This window comes from Paramormyrops kingsleyae, chromosome 16 (assembly GCF_048594095.1).
Source record: "Paramormyrops kingsleyae isolate MSU_618 chromosome 16, PKINGS_0.4, whole genome shotgun sequence".
NCBI classification, from domain to species: Eukaryota; Metazoa; Chordata; class Actinopteri; order Osteoglossiformes; family Mormyridae; genus Paramormyrops; species Paramormyrops kingsleyae.
Window position 1 is genome coordinate 25,422,324 of NC_132812.1, and position 19,418 is coordinate 25,441,741.

The 19,418-nt window shown below is 42.6% G+C and overlaps 3 protein-coding genes across 5 annotated transcripts in view; all 3 read right to left on the minus strand.

Annotated features, from left to right (window-relative positions):
- LOC111852211 (FERM, ARHGEF and pleckstrin domain-containing protein 1-like) overlaps positions 1-609 on the minus strand; it is a 59,676-nt gene extending 59,067 nt beyond the window's left edge. For all 3 annotated transcript variants that reach the window (XM_023827833.2, XM_023827832.2, XM_023827831.2), the window contains exon 1: positions 349-609. The gene's annotated coding sequence lies outside the window, so the exon portion shown is untranslated. The remainder of the gene's footprint in view (positions 1-348) is intronic.
- A 934-nt stretch (positions 610-1,543) lies between these two features.
- Positions 1,544-8,274, minus strand: acadl (acyl-CoA dehydrogenase long chain). Its single transcript, XM_023827797.2, has 11 exons — positions 8,122-8,274; positions 5,573-5,746; positions 5,172-5,309; positions 4,834-4,998; positions 4,047-4,113; positions 3,788-3,952; positions 3,127-3,228; positions 2,832-2,945; positions 2,607-2,734; positions 2,370-2,456; positions 1,544-2,208 (listed from the first exon to the last, which is right to left on the minus strand). Exons 1-11 carry the CDS (start codon positions 8,217-8,219, stop codon positions 2,115-2,117), a joined length of 1,332 nt encoding a protein of 443 aa, XP_023683565.2. The 5' UTR covers positions 8,220-8,274; the 3' UTR covers positions 1,544-2,114.
- A 2,571-nt stretch (positions 8,275-10,845) lies between these two features.
- LOC111852205 (myosin light chain 1, skeletal muscle isoform-like) lies at positions 10,846-18,025 on the minus strand. The gene is made up of 6 exons (XM_023827795.2): positions 17,757-18,025; positions 15,009-15,036; positions 12,856-12,999; positions 12,239-12,412; positions 11,859-11,936; positions 10,846-11,321 (listed from the first exon to the last, which is right to left on the minus strand). Exons 1-6 carry the CDS (start codon positions 17,880-17,882, stop codon positions 11,293-11,295), a joined length of 579 nt encoding a protein of 192 aa, XP_023683563.1. The 5' UTR covers positions 17,883-18,025; the 3' UTR covers positions 10,846-11,292.
- Between the last annotated feature and the right edge of the window lie 1,393 nt (positions 18,026-19,418).

Genomic DNA, 19,418 nt, shown 5'->3' on the forward strand with positions numbered 1-19,418 from the left:
GGGGAAAAAATCACACTAGCCACTCGTCGTGTTTACTTGGTCTTATTCTGCAATCGGTGCTTCAGAACTGGATATATTATCAGATAAAATAGAAAAAGCAAAACATCATCTTAATGCCCAGAAACAAAACGTTTTGCGCGCACAACAGATTATCCAACAAGACGTGCAAATCGTGTAAACTTCACAAACTATGGCCGTGAAATGCACGCATCGATAACAGGCAAGGTTGAAGATAAAACAAAATCCTTGGTAGAAACCGGCGACGTAACACTAATCTACCCTTCAAACAAGTTAGCTTGCAACACATGGATCTGTATGGACCAAATTACGTTGCATAATTGCACTCACCTTTTCTTTAAGACCTTCCACGCGTAAACAACCGAAGGATTAAGGTACAATAATTCCCTATTTCCCAAAATAGCGATCGCCTCTGGATTTTTAAAGGGAACTCAGATGCTGGCTGCTCCGTAACGCCGCTTCTCCACGATCGCCATGTCGGAGCGACTGATCGCAGGGTTATAGTGAAACGAGCGGCAGATTCACGCCGACTTTGCTCCTCGAACAATAAAAGGAGACACAGTGCCTCCAGCAAGCCCAGTTGGCACTGCACGCATTCACATCCAGGGTCCCCATGTGGGGAAATCTGATGTATAGCGCCTCCTACTGACCGGTCAATGGTGTCACACACACAATTCTCCCTACTAAAAACCAATTGAATTAGATCATCGTAGACGGTCTGAAATTCCTTCAACCGGGCCCCCATGACACGCAACCCCTCCATAAACTCCCCAGTCCTGCCCCGAGACGGCGGGCCCCCTTCTTAGTCCCAATCTTTTCAGTCTAGCTCTATTTTTGCTGGAGTACCAATTAAAACCTTTATAAGTTATTCACTTCTTTTATCTCTTCTTTAAATGTGTAGTAGTTTAAAAGTAGATAATTGGATAGATTGTTTATTCATGTTTCACTCGCCAGTGTTAATGAAGAGAGAATGTCAGGCGGCAAGCAATGAACATTACTGTACATAAACTTCACTGCTTTAGCAATAACAACGAACAAAAGTAGTTCTCGTTAAAATTTTCCCATTTATCTATGCCCTTTAGATAGTTAATCATATATGTTGGACATCCACATTACTCTGGTTTACTATACAAAGTATCCACAGTTTACAATCCTGTCCGTTATCAAAGATCACATTTCATACGCCAGGTCCTTCATGTGTTGATCAGGTCCTTGGTTAAACTGATACCAAACAAAAACATAAAATTCTTGTGTCTTTCGTGAGGTTACGAAGGTAACGGCAGTGACGCATATTATTATTATTGATAGAATGACATTATATGACCTGTTTATAAATCTAAATATAATCAAGGTAGCACGACAAGATACATTACCAAACTGACTGATAAAAAGTAGGATGTCTTAATAATCTCGGAAAATCTCCGCAGTTCAGTTTGTTTCGACCGTATAGCGCGTTATTTTAATTGGCACCGACTTTAAATGCATTCAGTTGTAACAAAATTGTTTTTCCTTAAGTAAAATACAGTTATACGCAAAACAAAGACTTTTTATTCAACAGTTACAACTTTCATTTAGAAATGAAATGTATGAGGATCTTACGTAATTTTACATCAAATAAAGTTTGAGTATGTTCAACCTGTAATGAATCATGCGGTCTGCTACCCTGGGTGTCCCCCACTTCTGCCCGGTGCATCCTAGGATCGCTCCAGGCTGAGCAACACCCCTATTCCACCTTTTCGGGATGGAAGACGGATTGAAGCTTTATATCTTCCCAAAACAGTTAACATCCCATGACTGGATGTAGAAAAGGTGCATTTTAAGCACTAATATAGGCACAGGAATAAACCAGTAAACCATCATTAATTACTTTTACAGGCACGATTTTAGTTCAAATATTTAATGTTATGTTCTGCCGCACAGTTTCACATGGTTACGAGGTTACGTAGATGGAACAGATGGTATCCGTCAGCAATTATCGTTAAACATCTTCCCAAATAGAAAAGCAGTAGTCGGCTGTCTATCAACTTCAGAGGGGTCAATGCAAAGAGAGTAAGGCACACAGAATGTCCGTCTGCTCAAATCAGCTTCTCATAGGCTCAGTTGTTGCCCACGATGGTACGGGCAATCAGCTCCTTCATGATCTCATTGGTGCCACCGTAGATGGGTTGGACGCGCGAATCTACGAAGGCCCTGAGGGAGAAAGCAGGTCAGTAGAGGACCAAGACTTTTGGTTTATAGAAGCGGGAATGAGCAGCCATGCTGTAGGTCAACATAAGGGTTGTATTACTATCAGATGTGACCCTCCCTCCCCGTAGAAGCTTATTGACACTAATGGGTGGGCGGTCACTTACTTGGCGATGGGGAATTCCCACATATAGCCCCACCCTCCGTGAAGCTGCAGGCACTGTGTAGCCACTTTGTTCTGGAGGTCAGTGGCCCTTTTTGGAGAGAAGGTTCTCAGTGACATTTGAAGAGATTAAACCAAGAGCAAGAATCTGAGAGCACTAACGTGACTGCAATCAGCCATAGGCAGAGGTGTATGTATGTGTGTGTGTGTGTGTGTGTGTCTTAGTCCTTTGTCTGCTCACCAGTACTTGGCCATGGAGGCGGTGGGAGAATCCAGTTTCTTCTCTGTATGCAGTTGCAGACAGCTGTCCAGGAAGGCCCGCCCTACGCAAATCTCAGTCTTCAGCTCAGCCAGCTTGTGCTGCACTGTCTGCACGGAGGGGGGGCGATAGACGCAGGGTTTTACCGCCCAACAAACCGGAAACCACAAGGTACACCCGTCCGTAAAGCAGCCCTCTGACACCCACCTGCAGGTGAGAGATGGTCTTGCCAAAAGCCTTCCTCTCCGTCACGTATTTTCTGGTCTCCTCAAACATGAACTCGCAGCTGGCGATGGCCATATCAGCGATTAGCAAGCGTTCCTGATGGGGAGTAAACTTTTTACCAATCTGAGAAGTGTTCAGTCTGCACAGCCCCAAAATAATCCTAACAGGTTAAGGGATCGCTCATCGACTGAAATCAGAATGAGAACCTTCCTTGGAAAATCTCGACACCTTTTCTCCTGTTTTCCCAGAAGATACATGGCCAGCTGGACTGTCTTACCTGGGGAAGTTCCTTCATCAGGTAGTAGAAGCCCTTGTTGACTTGGCCCAGAAGAGCATCTGTCGGGAGACGGACATCTTCGAAAAACAGCTCAGCCGTGTCCTGGGGGCACGGAGAAAGTCACGACTCTGCTCGGGGTCAAGCCAAAGTCAAAAGTCAAAGTCAAATTTATTTATAAAACATATGTCTGACCAAAGTGTTGTGCAGGATCACCAAAAGGAAAGGACAGAAAGAAAAAAAAGAAAAAAGAAAACTAATAAAGGGGTATAAGAGAAGATAAAATCATCACATAAACACAGACAGATGTTATGAGTATTGACAGAGGGGGATACCTCAGAATGTTAATATGACTTAAAACCCGTTTATACTCTCTAGTTTTTAAGATGAGATTTAACATGAACAGAGGGTGCAGATCTGATGGCTTGGGGGAGACTGTTCCACAATCCGGGGGCTGTGACCCAGAACGCATGGCCACCTTCTAGTTTCTGTTTGGAGTGAGGGATCATCAGAGAACCCATTTCTGATGACCTGGGGGGCCTGGAGGTTGTGCTGGGACATATGGGGTATGAGACTCTATGTGAGGCATGTGAGAAGCGAATCCTTCCTCGTACATTTCTAAAGAACAGAGAAGTGGTAGCAATTCAGAGCCGTCTGTGGTCACCTGTGCCTTGAGCCCGATCTTCTCCAGCTTACGACCCTTGTGGAAGCCCTTCATTCCATTCTCCACCAGAAAGAGGCTGATGCCGTGGGCTGCAGTCGGCGCTTCCCTGTTTGTTACAGCCACCACGATGACCAAGTCACTCAACCAGCCGTTTGTGATGAACACCTGCCGGGGTTTGGGGAGCGACCTGGTGATTTTCCGCCTGGTTTAATATTCCTGTCTATACAAGACACCGAACTGCAATCCATCCAAAACACACCTTGTTTCCATTGAGGATCCAGTCGTTGCCATCTTTCTTGGCAAAGGTCCTGACACCTTGGAGATCGCTGGAAAGCAAAAAGGCTCAAAATGTCAAGGTCAAAGTCATAATAAACCGCATGCACACGGTATAAGATGGCAGTCATTTGAAGCTGCTTGTTCAAATTCGGTGCCTGGGAGGAGGCAAAGGAAGGCAGGGTTATATGCTGCGTGACATTTGGACTGGAACACCCTCTGAAGTCGGAATCCCGACTCGTAAAGTTGGTGGATCCTCTGCAACCCCGACCTCAGAATACAGTGAAAGCTGTAGTTTAATACGGTTCATAGGCACTTATTAATGTATCATTAAATTGGTCTTATACACAGTACTGTCCAACCGCTATCTGTGGACGTGTTGCTACATTGTTTGTACACGCAAAAAACCAAGTAATGTGTTATCAACTGATTTTGCTAGCAATGGCTAACAATTAACTGGCTAGAATTGGGGGCTGTTTTAGAAAGGACGATTTCTTGCTGAGCTGGATAACTTGTCGGATTTAAGGTAGTCTGGGCTAAATGCAAGTGAACAAAGATAAAGGTTATTTCAGTTGGGGTACCTTAAATCTGACAAGTTATCTGGCTAAGCAAGATCATGTTGCCTGAAACAGGTCCCTGGTATTGCGGAGTGGCTTTCCGACTTGTGGTACCAGAATGCGGTTAACTCGGGTGTGACGTTACTCCCAGCTCCGAGGTAAATGGAACGCAGAACTATGTTTCATGTCGCCTTACAGTACCTCGCTTGGCCTTACCTGCCGGCTCCGGGCTCTGTCATGGCGATGGCACCGATGCACTTCCCAGCAGCCAGCTGCGGGATGAAGCGCTGGACCTGGGCTTTGGAGCCGTACGAGCATATGTAAGGCATCACGATGTCTGAGTGCAGGGAGAAGCCGGGTCCCGAGCAATTGCAGTACATCCTGGGAGACAGGTGATCATACGCAAACATGCAGACACATTGTAGAAAGCTACAAACAATTTATTCACTGACTGGTTATTAAAAATAGATACTATTAGGGCAATTTAGTTTAATAAAAGTGTAAATGTTAAAGGAAGTCTTCGGCTAACAAATGTATAGGACCTGTCGACTCACTGTTCTTCCCAAACGACAGCAGAGGACAGCAAATCTCCTCCAACACCCCCTTGTTCTTCAGAGATGTTCACTCCTAGCAGGCCCTGCTGCCCGGCCTTCTCCCACAGCTCCCGGCTCACCTCGCCCGCCTTCTCCCACCTTGAGACAAAAATACAGTCAACAGAAGCCATCACATGCAAGTCACTGAATACACACAGGCCCTCCGCAGTTGCCCAAAACACTGCCAGAAATAAAATGCATCGTTATTCAAAATACATCACACAATGACTCCACCTTAGACATGGCTTCTATTGCACAAGCTACTAAATATGTGGTCTACAGGTAACCAGAGTAAGACACGGCAATTCATACAATGGGCCAGAACCAGCTACCCACTGACTTTGTGGCATCAGGGCACCTACTGGTTGTGATGAGGCACCACCTCCTCTTGGAAGAAGCGACGCACATTCTGCCGGAAGAGGTCGTGATCCTCAGAGAAGATCCTGCGAGTGCCAATGTCCATCAGGGTCTTGGCACTGCTCGTCTCTGGCCGATAGGAGCGGACATCTCTGGAGTCCGGCTGGGAGTGCTGCAGCCTAGGGAGGGAGGGATAGAAGACGGGAACAGTCGCTCAACAAGGAGAAAGAAAGAAACATTACATATCTTAGATAATTAAAGGCGATTAGCCTGTAGGGGTCATAAAAGAAGTACTGGTGAGTATGGTATACGTTTATTGTTTTTTGTTGTTTCAAGTTTATAGTATATACATACACAATACATGCAATTCAGTTTAAAAAATGACATGATTCATTTACGTTATACTATATTACTCAAAGTAACACGCAAATAGTACATTCAGCAAATGTTTTTTTTTTCCCCATTGCCACCAGCTCCACAGTTGCGTTGACAGTTCTTATCAGAACCTCAGAAGTCCTGTGCCGTGTGCGCCCATAAACAACGCAGACAACACGGCCATGAGATGGACGAACCGAGAGATGTGTTGGTGAGCGCAGTTCAGCGCACTAGCATGAAGTAACCATTGATGAACTTTAATTACACAACTTTTTAAGCGAATGACAAGTACAAAAAAAAGGGGGGGGGCAGTAATCTGTAAAACGTGGGGAAAAAAATTCAGACACTGACAACATTGAATCTTGTCCAACTATCTTATCCGATGTGCAGATTAGCAAATCACTTTAACGTTAGATGTCACAGTGCTCTTGCGGCCAATCTGTCAGTGATGTCGTCGAATTTTTTAAAGATTTCCTAACACTATGAATCCAGCTCCTTAAGGCCTTAATTAGTTGATAACTCAGATTAGGTGTTTTATCAGGAGTCAAGGTTTAGGGTTGGGAGGCTAAACTCTTAAGTGCTGCTTTAAATCCTTGTGCTGCTACAGAATTGCTGTTTCCATCTTTTATTCATATGTATAGATAGTTTTCCTAAATGTTCAGCTTATTGATTGTCTGGTCGCTGATGCTTTAAAAGATGTGGAAGACGTGTATTTATTTTGTCTTATAAAATCACATTAAACATATTTTACAACATTATGATCATTTAATTTTTGCCTGATTATGAAGTGTTGTACAGTAATTGCGATGATTCCAGGCACTTACTCGTGGGAACAGAGCTGTCGCATGGAATTTACAAATACATGATTTACTCAGTGTTGCATTCACAGATAGGCCTATGAAGAGTACTTAAGGTTTAATATTCAACCACAGCTAGGTGACAGCTCTATCAAACAACCTTTGGTCAATACAGTGTGTCTGACAATGATTGCAAACATTTTCCAGTTTTCTGTAAGCCAAAGTCTGCATTTTCAGTTAAATTATTTATTCTATAGGCGATGCTGCACCGTGTTTTCAAGCAGTTTTATGAATTGAATTTGATTTTCAAGGTCATTCTCAAGTCAGTTCTGAATAGTGCACAGCCATGTTATGTACTGAAACTGCATACAAGTGCTACAACAACGAGGCACTTTTGCGCTAATTTATAGTCGACATTATAGTTTTATATTGCAATATTGACTCATTATATCATCAGAATTAATACGTCATCCAAAAAATACCGTCAGTGTTTCTTCTGTTTTGGCGATCTGACAGGATCGTGACAGGGCAGCAGGCGAAAGTTCAGATAAAGAACGACGTAGAAAATAACGACGGATTCGGAGTGTACGAAACGAATTACTTTGGTTACGAAGGCATTTACGATCGATTAACAATCGGTGTACAGTCACGAAGCGTTCGGGGGGCCACAGCTGAGGGTTTGGACTTTTGACTTACCAGTGACCTGTGTCACTCGATCTGCCCCATGTCTGGTGCATATAATACAAATTGTTAAAGAAAGAAAGAAAGAAAGAAAGAAAGAAAGAAAAAAACCCGTCTCAACTGATTTATTTAATATAATAATAATAATAATAATAATAATAATAATAATAATAATAATAATAATAATAATAATAGTAGTAGTAGAATCATCATCATCCTGCGCCCAGAGATTAAAAAATGGCGGGCAGCTGTGCGCACATAAGCACGGCATTTAATTACAAAAATGAACTTCTACTAAAGTGAGTGTGCAAGCAGTACTGAATAAATCGCCGTCGAAAAAGAAATGTTTCCGCTTTCATGGCTGGAGTTGATCCGGGTAAACAATCTGGCGCTGCGTCGTGTATTAGCAACAGATTAATAGGTCAAAAACACTGGGCATACGGAACGGCACAATATCATACAGATGAAGGTGAATGTCTTACAACTGCAGTTAGTTGACTGTTGAAAACGTATCACGGACCAGTTACTTTTCTTTATAAATAACTAATTAACAACCTCGGCCGGATCAATATAGATAGACATCAGTACAATACAGATTCATATTTGCAGATCACAAAGCGAGTGCATTTTAATGCATAAGCAAAGTTTAAAGACCAGTACTTTCGGACTGAACTCCAGCGATATTATACGTGAATTCATACCTGACACATGTAGCACTCGCAGTTCGCTGGACGGGGACCCTAAAAGCGGCATTTCTTAGGCCGCCGAAGCAGTTCCGTACAAGCTTCTTCACATACATTTTAACTATAATAGGACACTGAGTAAACTGACTCGATTCCGCACTGCAGCGTAATCAACACGACAGCGCCCCCTCTCGACGGGGAAATAAAAGGACATTTTAACCATTTCGATCAACACACTAACCAGCCCTGAGAAGGACAGTGAAACCAAATCAAAATGTATTTATCTCTGTAGTAAAGAAATAAGTACGGTTAAGAGTAATATATTATAAATAAACCAATACATGAAATTGCTAAATAGAATATCAATCCAATTTCTGAAACACCTTGTCCTATTCAGGGTTGGGGGGGGGACGGTTCTGGAGTCTATGGGTGCAAGGCAGGAAACAACCCAGGATGGGGTGCCAGTCCTTTGTCATTCACTCACACCTAAGGGTGATTTGGTAACTCCAATGATGATACAGAGAGGACATACAGTCTACACACACACAACACCGTGGCAGAGACCGGAACCCTGGTCCCAGAGGTGTAAGACAACAGTGTTTGCCATGGCAACACCGTGCCACCCCCGAAAGGGAATAATAAATAATAAATGGAAATGTGCACATTTTCCATACTAATCAGGTATTGAGCAGCGTTGCTACCTGAAATATAGCCTGGCACAGTCTGTTTGTTAGTAAGCTGATGCTCTGACGCTGTTTTCCTGGTGGTCCTACTGAAAGCACTTTGTGGTTGGGATGGCTGGATCCTTGAACATAAACGTGACTTTTTTGGCCATCTTTTTGTGTAGATTTCCTGGATGTCAGACAGATTGCAACCAGCGATATTCTTTGCTGTCTTTTCCTGTTATTTTGACCATGGGCTGTACAGTTTCCATACCATGTAGCGATACAGCCAGTTAGGATACCCTCCATGGTACACATGCAGAACTCAGGATGTGGGAGGACATGCCAAGTCTCTATCCTACAAAGAAAGATCAGGGGCTGCTGGGCTGTGCTGTCTTAGTTTTTACCAGGACAGGTCCTGAGAGATGTTAACCCGCAGGAAGTTGATGCAGCTGACTCTCTCCACTGCAGCCTCATGCATGTAGAGGGGTGCATGCACGCTGATCTGTTTCGAGCAGAAGTCCACAATCATCTCCTTGGTCTTGCCGATGTTTAGAAAGAGGTTGCTCTCCTGGCACCATGATGTCAGTTAGTTGACATCATCCCTGCAAGTATCTTCATGACCATCACTATCTGACTTAGTTGGTTAGGACTTTGTGCCTGTGATCAGAAGGTTGCTGGTTCAAATCCCTGTGCCAATAGACTTATAGCACTGTTGGGGCTCTGGGCATGGTTCTTAATAACCCACAATTGGCCTAGGGTTTCTGTATGTTAGGACACTCCTAACTTTAACCTATATGTGTGTGCGTTTCACAGAGTGCAAGATGGGATTGGTCAAAAGACAACTTCCCCATTGCTATTGATAAAATATCATGGTTTATTTTGGCTGATGACTATTATTGCGGCAAGCTTAAGTCAGACAGGGATGGATTAACTTGTTTGGGAGCTCTAGGCTGATGTGGGGAGGAAGCCCACTTGAGCTGCTTTTTCAGCTAAAAGGGAAATGCGAGAGAATTAAAAACGAACGTTATCGTCAGTAATCTGCAAATCAGCAATTGTGCCTTTGGTAAAACTTTTCAAATTGGGGGAATGGATTGATCAGGCACTTTTAATAGGTTCCACTTTTTGCAGGAGTCCTGCACTTATAGCCTAGAGTAGCCTATGAATTAATCTGACCATTAAAATTACCTGCCAGGAACATAAACTTACTGTTACGGCAGACGCTGGTCTGCCTTGTGACTTCATCGCTTAAACCACCAGAGTTGGTGTTTTTCTGAAGAGTCCCTCTGCCCCATCTTACATTTTTTTAACCTGATCTGTGACTGACACCCCTTCGGAGGACAGGACAAGCCACATGACAAATGTGGCCGTGAATACTGCCACCTAGTGTTGAGAGTGGTATGAACATATTTCAAAATTTGGAATTGTGACAATTTCATCACAAGGGAAGTATTAGCAATAAGGTTATTTTTTAGCACATTGCAATTTCTCACTTTGTCTATTACCTGACTCTTGAAACAACCATTTACCCCGAGTCATGATTAACAAAACACTTTGGGTCACTCCTGTTTTAATCTAGTTTTATTTTGAAGTCAATGTAAACCTGTAGGAATTGGAAGAAATGTCGGTAGCGATATGTAATGGCATTGGCTAAACTAAAAATAATTGATAGTGCTTACTTTTGTGTGAAAAAAGTAGGAGATGGGAGCAGGGAGAAAGGATTTCAAATTCATCGCCCACGATTATTCTTATCAAATTCTGTTAATGAGCAATAATGTGCGCCGACCCCAAAACTTGCTCTCATTTGTATATAAAAACATGTTTGTCTGTGTTGTTCATGGAGAGCAAGCTGGGATGTGCAAAAACAACCCAATTTCCCCAAAGAGATTAATAAATTACAGCGATTCTGCTCTGTTCTATATATAGGATACAGCAAAGGATGCATGAATAATGTAAAGAAAAAGAAAAATGTGTATTTCACCGTAAATCAAACTGGTTCAAGAACAGATAATCAATGGTATTATATGTAAAATAAATTTAGGTGTTTAAATGTGAAAGGAAAGAACAGAGGTAGGTCAGGTTATGGTGTACCTTTAACAAGTTTATTTTGTGAAATGACAGACCAAAAATAAATTACGTGTTGAGGGAATGGGAGGTCAAGTACAAAGTCATGGCAAGTATTTGAGCACCACCAGTGAGTACAGCAGTGACGTGGTGGGGTGGGGCAAGGGGAGGGGGCAACTCCCACCTCTACCACATCCTCTGGTCCATCCCTCTGTAGGAGGCAAACCTTCACAAGCAGCAAATTGGAGGGGGTTCAGGTTAAAAGTGGGCATGCTCTGCTGTGGAGAGGTGGCCTCCAGAGAGAGGGGGAGGACAGAAAAGCAAAAAGGAAACGAATGGCTGAGAAGTGACATCCCATTGTCCTTTTTGTTCCTCGGCTGGTCTAAGAAACAATGAGTGGGCGTCCCGAGACCATAGGGTCCGCAGATATGCGTCGGCTTCCACGACTTCTGCTGGAGACGTCTTACACAGACATGACGTGCTTGACGAAAGCTGGGAGGGGAGGAAGAGAGAGTGGGAGAAGTGAGAGACATGAAAGAGATAAGCGGGGGGGGGGGGGGGGGGCGGGGGGGCAACAGAATACATGGGACATAGTCGGTGCCGTATGCACCAAAAAAAATCACCACCTGTTGAAAACACTGGATTGTCTTTGGGTCACCCAATCCACTGAAACCACTGAAACCACTGAAATCAATCAATCTATCAATCTATCAATCTATCTATCTATCTGTCTGTCTGTCTGTCTGTCTGTCTGTCTTTCAAATTTGTGATGATCAGTGAACTTAGCAAAACACAGTATAAAGGAACTGTTACGCGTGAGCAAGTAAACGTAAGAGTGCAAATATATAGACGTAAAAATACATATATTTCAACAAGTGTAAAAGATAATAAGTCTGGTAATAGCAAGACACAATTCCAGCATGTTTTATATACAGTAATACAGGGCATGATGCAGTTTGTAATTTGATGCCTGTCTTCTGATGGAGTCCTGCAGACTGAGACATACAGATCAGGGGGCCTGGTACTGACCCTCGTAGTTGACACAGCCGTTCTCGTCTTCCTGTCCCTGCATGAGAGCATCGACCTCGGACGCAGTCAGCTTCTCACCTGCGGATGCATCGATGGCCGGTCAGCGCAAAAACATTCGCGACGTACATGCACACACAGGACCAAGAAACACCGGCAAAGTCTTAGTCAGCAAACTGATCTTCAGACCTTTATTCTTTTAAATCTGTGCTGGATTTTGCAACTCTGTAGGTAATTTACAATATTGGGGATGTACTATTTAAAATTTTTACAAAATTTTTGAAATGTATGAAAAAAAATTCACTGAATTGTAAGCTTAACTCTTAATGGTGTTAAAATAGCACTGCATCCAAATGCTGTCAGTAGCCAGTCTTTACTCTTACCCAGTGTTGACAGGACAATTCGCAACTCAGCGCCCATCACTGTGCCATTGCCCTCCTTGTCAAAGACACGCAGACCCTCCACGTAGTCCTCAAAGGTTCCCTTCTCTGTGGTGTTGACGATGGCTTGCAGCATGGGCAGGAAGCTCTCAAAGTCCACCCTTTTGTTGGCCATTTCTGCATGGAGTCGGTGGACCAGGGTGTTAAGAAAAAGTACATGCATGCAGAGATGGAAAGTTCAGGTTCAGAAAGTAAAAATCCAGACCAATATTTTGTTTCAACCAACCAGCTAACTAGTTGGTTAAAACAAAATATTGGTCTGGATTCTCACTTTCTGAACCTGAACTTTCCATCTCTGCATGCATGTACAACCAAACTGGTGCTTCTCTGCTGCTACAGGGATTTTAGAAACACCCCCCAGTGAGAGTGAGCTTTCGACAGTGTGACAGTCAGAAAACTGGGACGGCATGCAGCTGTATGCTTTGGAAGGGAAGCTGCTACAGTATTGTAAACCATCGGTCTATTTCCCCCAGCCGCAAAGTGCAGGGTCCACATATTGGTAACTGTAGAAGTGGGGGCTTGGCCTGGGAATGTTAATGAGGGAGGGGGCATTTCGGCACCTTCTGCAGATGGATTTCCCAGGATCTTCGCTACGTCCTTGTTGGTGGGGTTCTGTCCAAGAGCACGCATCATGTCAGCCACCTGATTGTAGGCCACCTTGTTATCACCAACTCTGTCAAATAGTCCGAAGGCCTCTCTGTAGTCTATGGGCAGAACAGTCAGAGGAACACAAACCTTTACTCTAATGATGGGGCCATTTAGCTACTCGTTAAATTCCACAACACATTACCTGCAGTTTTTGGGTGGAGCTGCATTGAACCCCTCTAACCAATTTGTGTGGTACAGATATGGTAGACTAATATAAAACGGAACAATCGCTATATCAGTCTGCCGATATTCAGTATCCATGTATCTAATTTAAGGTGACCATACGTCCTCTTTTTCCTGGATTTGTCCTCTTTTTGGGACCTAAAAATGTGTCCAGTTGGGATTTCTGAACTGCCTGAAGTCTTCAGGATTTCCCCTTGTTTCATGTTGACATTTTATTTTATTCAGTAGGAATACCTCCTATGTGTATGTTTGTGTTGCGTTGATGCCTCTTTTTACGTCCTCCCCCATAGTACCCCCAATAATAATAATATTATACTTGTTGTTATGTTCGTGTTTAATTAATTTCAGCCACACGGGTTTGCGTACTGGTGCTACAGCCAAGCGTTCAGTAAACACATACAGCCTACAAAGCACTAGGGCCCACGGCTGCCACACTAAGCATAAACTCTTTATAATTAACCAATTCAGCTTTTAGAGCTCCGACCGCGAGAAGTCGCTAGCTAGCTGCCAATATTGGACTACGTGCTGAAGGAAATAAATATAGGCTACTCAAAGAAAATAAGAGGACAGTGCATAAACCCATCAAGGCTGACTGCCTGTTTCCTTGCTAGTCTGTAGTTGCATTTTTCATGTAACAAGGGTTATCCTATATATGATAAGGAGCAGGCAGAGCCGGCGTGTACATATCAAGCGCCCCTGACAAAAAAAGAGCAAACACCGCCCCCTGTTGGCCAAGAAAAGGAGGGTTCCAGGTGACATCGCATGGTAACATGCGCACTAGAGAGCTACTTGGGGATGACATCTGTCCCCATCCCCATCCCCATCCCTACCCCACCTCCACGTGTACCAAAACCGTCCTCAACCCATGCCCCCAAACCATGCCTGCATTCATAGAAGTAATTATAATTAATACAGCAGGTATACAAATGCAGATGGGAGCAATTTCATTACAATTATCGTGGTGTTACCATACATTTTATTTTGTGCATGTGGTGCAGGTGGTCTGGCGTCCCTAATAAATGCCAGGTTTACCGGGCCGCGCGCCAGCCTTGTGAAAAGGATAAAAATATCCCGATCTGTATTTTTGGGAACATCAATAATTGCCATTATCCTAAATAAGCCTACACACAACAATAAACCAACAGTACGATCATCACATGGCAAACCTGAGGACAGTACAGACGCTCCTCTACTTACGAACAAGATACCTTCCGAACGGCCGTTCGTAAGTCGTTATTCAACATCATTTTAAAGGTATAAGCATGTACAAAGAACTAGGATTCTGGGAGTACGCACGCTACGCTGCTGCGCGGCGGGAGTAGGGGCCAGAAGTCGTACTAGGCAGAATTGGAGCGCAGAAAAAAAAATTGATGTTGTGGACAGGAAACGGGAGCCCAAATTAATATAATTTGGACTTACAGTCCTCTTTGTTCATATGTCTGAAAGTTCGTAAGTAGAGGAGCGTCTGTAATATTAAAGAATGGGGACCACCAGTTATTGGTGCAACAGGCTACAAGCGATTGCATTGTTATATTAATTTATTTTTACGCTAGTTGTTTCATTAACTGATTGTTAACACAGTGCAGTTTCCGATTAAATATTTGCGCTGTATGATCGGTGCTCTACCGAAACAAGTAAAACAAGGTAAAACATATACAGTAAGACACACAAGGCTGGACTGGGCCTAAAATTCAGCCTTGGACCTTGGGGAACCCTACGGTTCCACGTAAATTTTGCTGAGGGGGTGACAAGAGCGATCCATTTTGTCGCATGGAGGGGTGTCCCCACGATAAATACTCTTCGGTTCCTTGGGATACACTACATGCACACATTCAAACTTATCTGTCTTCTGAACATATACTACATTCCAAAATTTACTTACCATCCATCTGGTCAGCAGAAAACTCCACCTGTAGAGGACAGAGAATAGATATTTTGAAACAAAACTATTTGGAACCAGCCATCTTGTGCAAGACCTTCTGATATAAGAACATCTCCGTAAGTCACACAACAGACGCAGTTAAAGATGAATGGGAAGGGGGCAGAGTCTCAACTGGGGGGGGGGGGGCATACTTAATACAAAAAAGGGGTGGGGTGCTAAAGCCTAACTACCCCCCCCCCCCCCACACACACACACACACACACACACTCTCACACTCTGAATGGTGTAGCAGCTGTCTCTTATTCTGAGCATATTCATACCAACTTTTGGGATTTTATGAGATGTCCGTGCTAATGGTGAGGGGCTCGTTGTGGCTCAGTGGGTAATGGAGGTGTGAATCCCACCTACGCTCTGTGTGTTTGGGGTTTGCAGGATATCCGTTTGATGTGGGTTGCGTTTTACACTCCGGTTAATTGCCGTCTCGCAGCTGGAAAATTTTATAAGTGAGTGTAAAGTAGAACGTTTCACACCTTAAAATGACTTAGAATTCCCAGGAGAACTGGAACGTGCACCAGTGATGGATCCAATTACACCAGTAATTTATATATTTATTATCACTTGGCGATGTACAGTACCTGTGTGGAAAGAATGCATTGCTCTCCCACCCTCCCACAGTGTCGCAAATCATAAAAGACGTTCCGTTAGGTTTTATTTTGCTTCACGCTAGTTTTCCCAGTAGCGTTTCTAATATCAACACATTCTGTGTCCCAGAGACCTCACTGCACATTATGGGACAGAGTAGCTTCTAGTCTTTATATCCGGGCTTTCAAAAGATGGAATTTGGACAGGGAGATACCTATATTTTCATATTAGTACATGCTAAAATGTGAATATGCAATCGCTTAAAAAAAAAGAAAAATATTATAAAATCCAGCGGGTCTTGTCAGTCCTCACATCGCAGTGCTCATTTACTTGTGATGTCATTCGAACTTACAAAAATCTACCACGCAAATAAAAAACTGAGTTTCCGAGCAGGAATGTGTGGAACATTTCCTATTTATTACAGGGAAAAAAGTATAAGCGGCGCCTGACTTCTTCCACATGCTTGCGGGAACCTGAAAGCGGATCTCCAATCTCCTGACTGTAGGGGTCTTTAGAAGGATGGGTGCTATATTTAGGAACTGCCAAAAGTCACTTATAGTTATTCGCTTTGGTCAGCGTATTTCAAACATATTCGAGCAATGCATTTGTAACTCACATCACTGGTTAAAAAAAAATGTACGGTTTCCTTTTATTTCTACTAATGTAATAAGATAGGTAATTTAGTGTCCTAATTTAAGAGCTATGATTTTATTATTTAAGAGTATGATTTTATTATTTTTATTATGGATCATCCGCTGATGTTTATATCATGAATTTGTGGTCCCAACTTAGAGTAGCCTATACGAAATTTTCATCATCAGGTATATTACGTGTTGAAGCCAGATAAATATTACTACTGGACAAATATCAAGGTTAGTTAACTTTACAAAGCAAGAGTAAATAGGCTAATCGAAGTCAAAACATTTTACATTTACATTTATTTTTACTTAAGTATTTTCTAAGTGTCTTCACTTTTTTCGTGTGTGTATGAATAAGTGGCTATTGAAAGTTTTGGCTCTTGAAAGTGACGGTATTGAAATACACAGCATTATTTTACAGCGTACAACGTGTAAGCTGCACTTGCAATAATTAGGCCTAACACCATCTTGACTACATCTTGTGTTTTAGGTTACTGCCTGAAAGTATATTGTACATATATAGCGATACATCATGGTCATGTAAACTTAAGCTTTCTATTTTGTTTCCTTCTTTCCTTAGTTAAATAGAGTAGTCAGAGCCTTTTTTGGATGCAATCATGGCTCCACATTTGGTACCGAACCGACAGGCCCCGCCCTCCCACATTTCGACGCAATCTGGATTAACTGGAGCTTGTTGGCTTAAGGTGCGCAGACCTCATGCCTGTAAGGGAGCTCAGTCATTCAGACAGTTCAGAACTATCCCTAACAAAATCACAGCGTATTTCATGAAGAAACCATTTTGGTCTGTTACGTTTCATAGTGTGTCAATTTATAGTTAAATATGTGCTAGAAACCTACTTAGAATAAAAAAACTGCACTTTGATCATGAACAAAATGTAAATTAATTTCAGCACTAAACATAATTGTAAAGTCAACAATAATACGCGCACAATGACACACATTTGTGTGTTGGATAATTTCCTACAAGAATAACCAAATTAAATAATAAAAAGGAAAAAATCTTTATAGGCTCGATGCCACTTGTCTGTAATCTAGTGATCTAGTTCCATTTATTTCCGAGGTCTTTGACGGCCCCAGGCGGAAAATCTGTGGCAATCATCCAGAAAGATCAATTAACTTAGGTCTCTTGACAACACAAAAATAGCAATTAATCACTCTATATTTAATATCAGACACTGAATAATAGTAAGATATATTTTGCTTATATCACATTTACAAACACCGATCAGACAATTAAAAACTATTAACCTATAGTTTGTACCGTTAACAGCGCTCATCGGGGATTGTATTGCAATCGTCTACGTAGTGCTACCTAGTTTCGGGCTACGGAATCTCAGCGTAGGCTACTTTTAGAGGAACTGCTCTGCCCTTTGAATGAATGAGTCGATGAAACTTTCAGCGCACAAAAATGGGGCTGTGCAATAGAAGAGAGCAAAATGAAAATTACCTTGATAGCGGACAGGTCGACGGCGGGCTTAGCAGGTGCCGGTGCAGGCTCCGGTGCGGGTGCCGGTGCGGGTGCAGCAGCCGGCTTCGCGGGCTCGGCTTTCTTGACGTCTTTCTTTGGTGCCATTTCGTTCTTCTAAAATTTAATTTAAGACGAAGAATATATACGACTCCTGCCCGGGATCAAGGTGCCAAAAGAACTGGTGAGCTGCAGCTTAGTGAACTTGGACGACACACAAGGCGTTAAAGAATAGAATGGCAGTATATATATGTGCATATGTTACTCAGTCTTCGTCGTCGTACAGACACTTGTGAACGGATTGGACAGCGTCTTGAGAAGGGTGTGTGCCTGCTCTATAAATGGAATTGGGCCGAGATAGTGTGACCGCTCTACAACCTGTTTATTTAGAGCGTAGAAATTGCACGGGAAACGATAAATGGGGTTATTATCCGTGGGCACTGACGTAGACAAGCAGCCCGCTCCTTAGCTTTATTATAAGTCCAGGTGAACAATGGGTTTATTTCGTGCGTTTCACCGCCACCCACGTGACTAAACAATTTACAGAATACGAAGTACGGTCAAATACAGTCAAATATTTTATTTTGGCTCATGGTTTATTTTTGTGGAAGCCAGTTGGTTCGCTGTACGTGTTTCCTAGAAGTTTCTAGCATCCGCATCGACAGCTTGCAGATGGCTGGGATGGAAATTCAGTCTATATTAAAATTAATGAATAATGTTCATTTTTTAGCTAGGCCTATATAATATAAATGGATGGGAAAAAACGGTTTAATAGCCGCGGATTTAACTGCAACCCCAGTGATAAATAGTCTGTCACAGCATGACTACCACTGATAACCATATCATTTTATTATTATTTCTTAAACAGACAATGACAACCCGTCTATTTCTGTAGTTCGGATAACTTTCACGTGTGTGTGTGTGTGTGTGCATGTCTGTGTGTGCATAGAGCCTATAGTTAGACAATCTATATCTGTAATAATATCCTAATGTAGACCTGTACAAAACATAGACCAGTGCAATCAGGACGCGAAGTACGTAACCACGCAGTCACAAACCGAATGAGCGCAATGTGACCTCGGCAAAGATCTATGGCAGAATCCGTCCAAAACGGAGACAAATACTTAGTAGTAAGTTATAGTAACTCAATTACTACTGAAGTACAAATATAGTAGCTACCTGAGAAAAAAGATGCGTCACGATTCATTGATGATGAACGAACGAAAATGAGATCAGTGAGTAACTATATGATTATTTTGATAGTTTGTGGTTAATACGTAAGTAATAGCATAATACTACATTATTTGTGCCCCTCAAGTAAAGTGTTACCAAACGGCATATGGTCATTTGATCACATCCCCTTCATAAATGATAACATCCCATCGCAAATCGTTCAGTTTGTCTAACCCCGCCCGTCAAGATATGCCTTCCTGCTGGCACTAACTCAGAATGAATACGCCTACCCACCGAGCCAAGAGTTTTAATAACGATTAACGTGATCGCTCTGACGGCTCATAAAACAAATCCTTAGGCCTATTTAAAGACACTTACGGAATGGTAGCTGTTGATCATATCCTCTCATTTCATGAAAATTGAAATATCTGAGACTGCTAATGTGTGATAATTAATAATAATTAATAACAA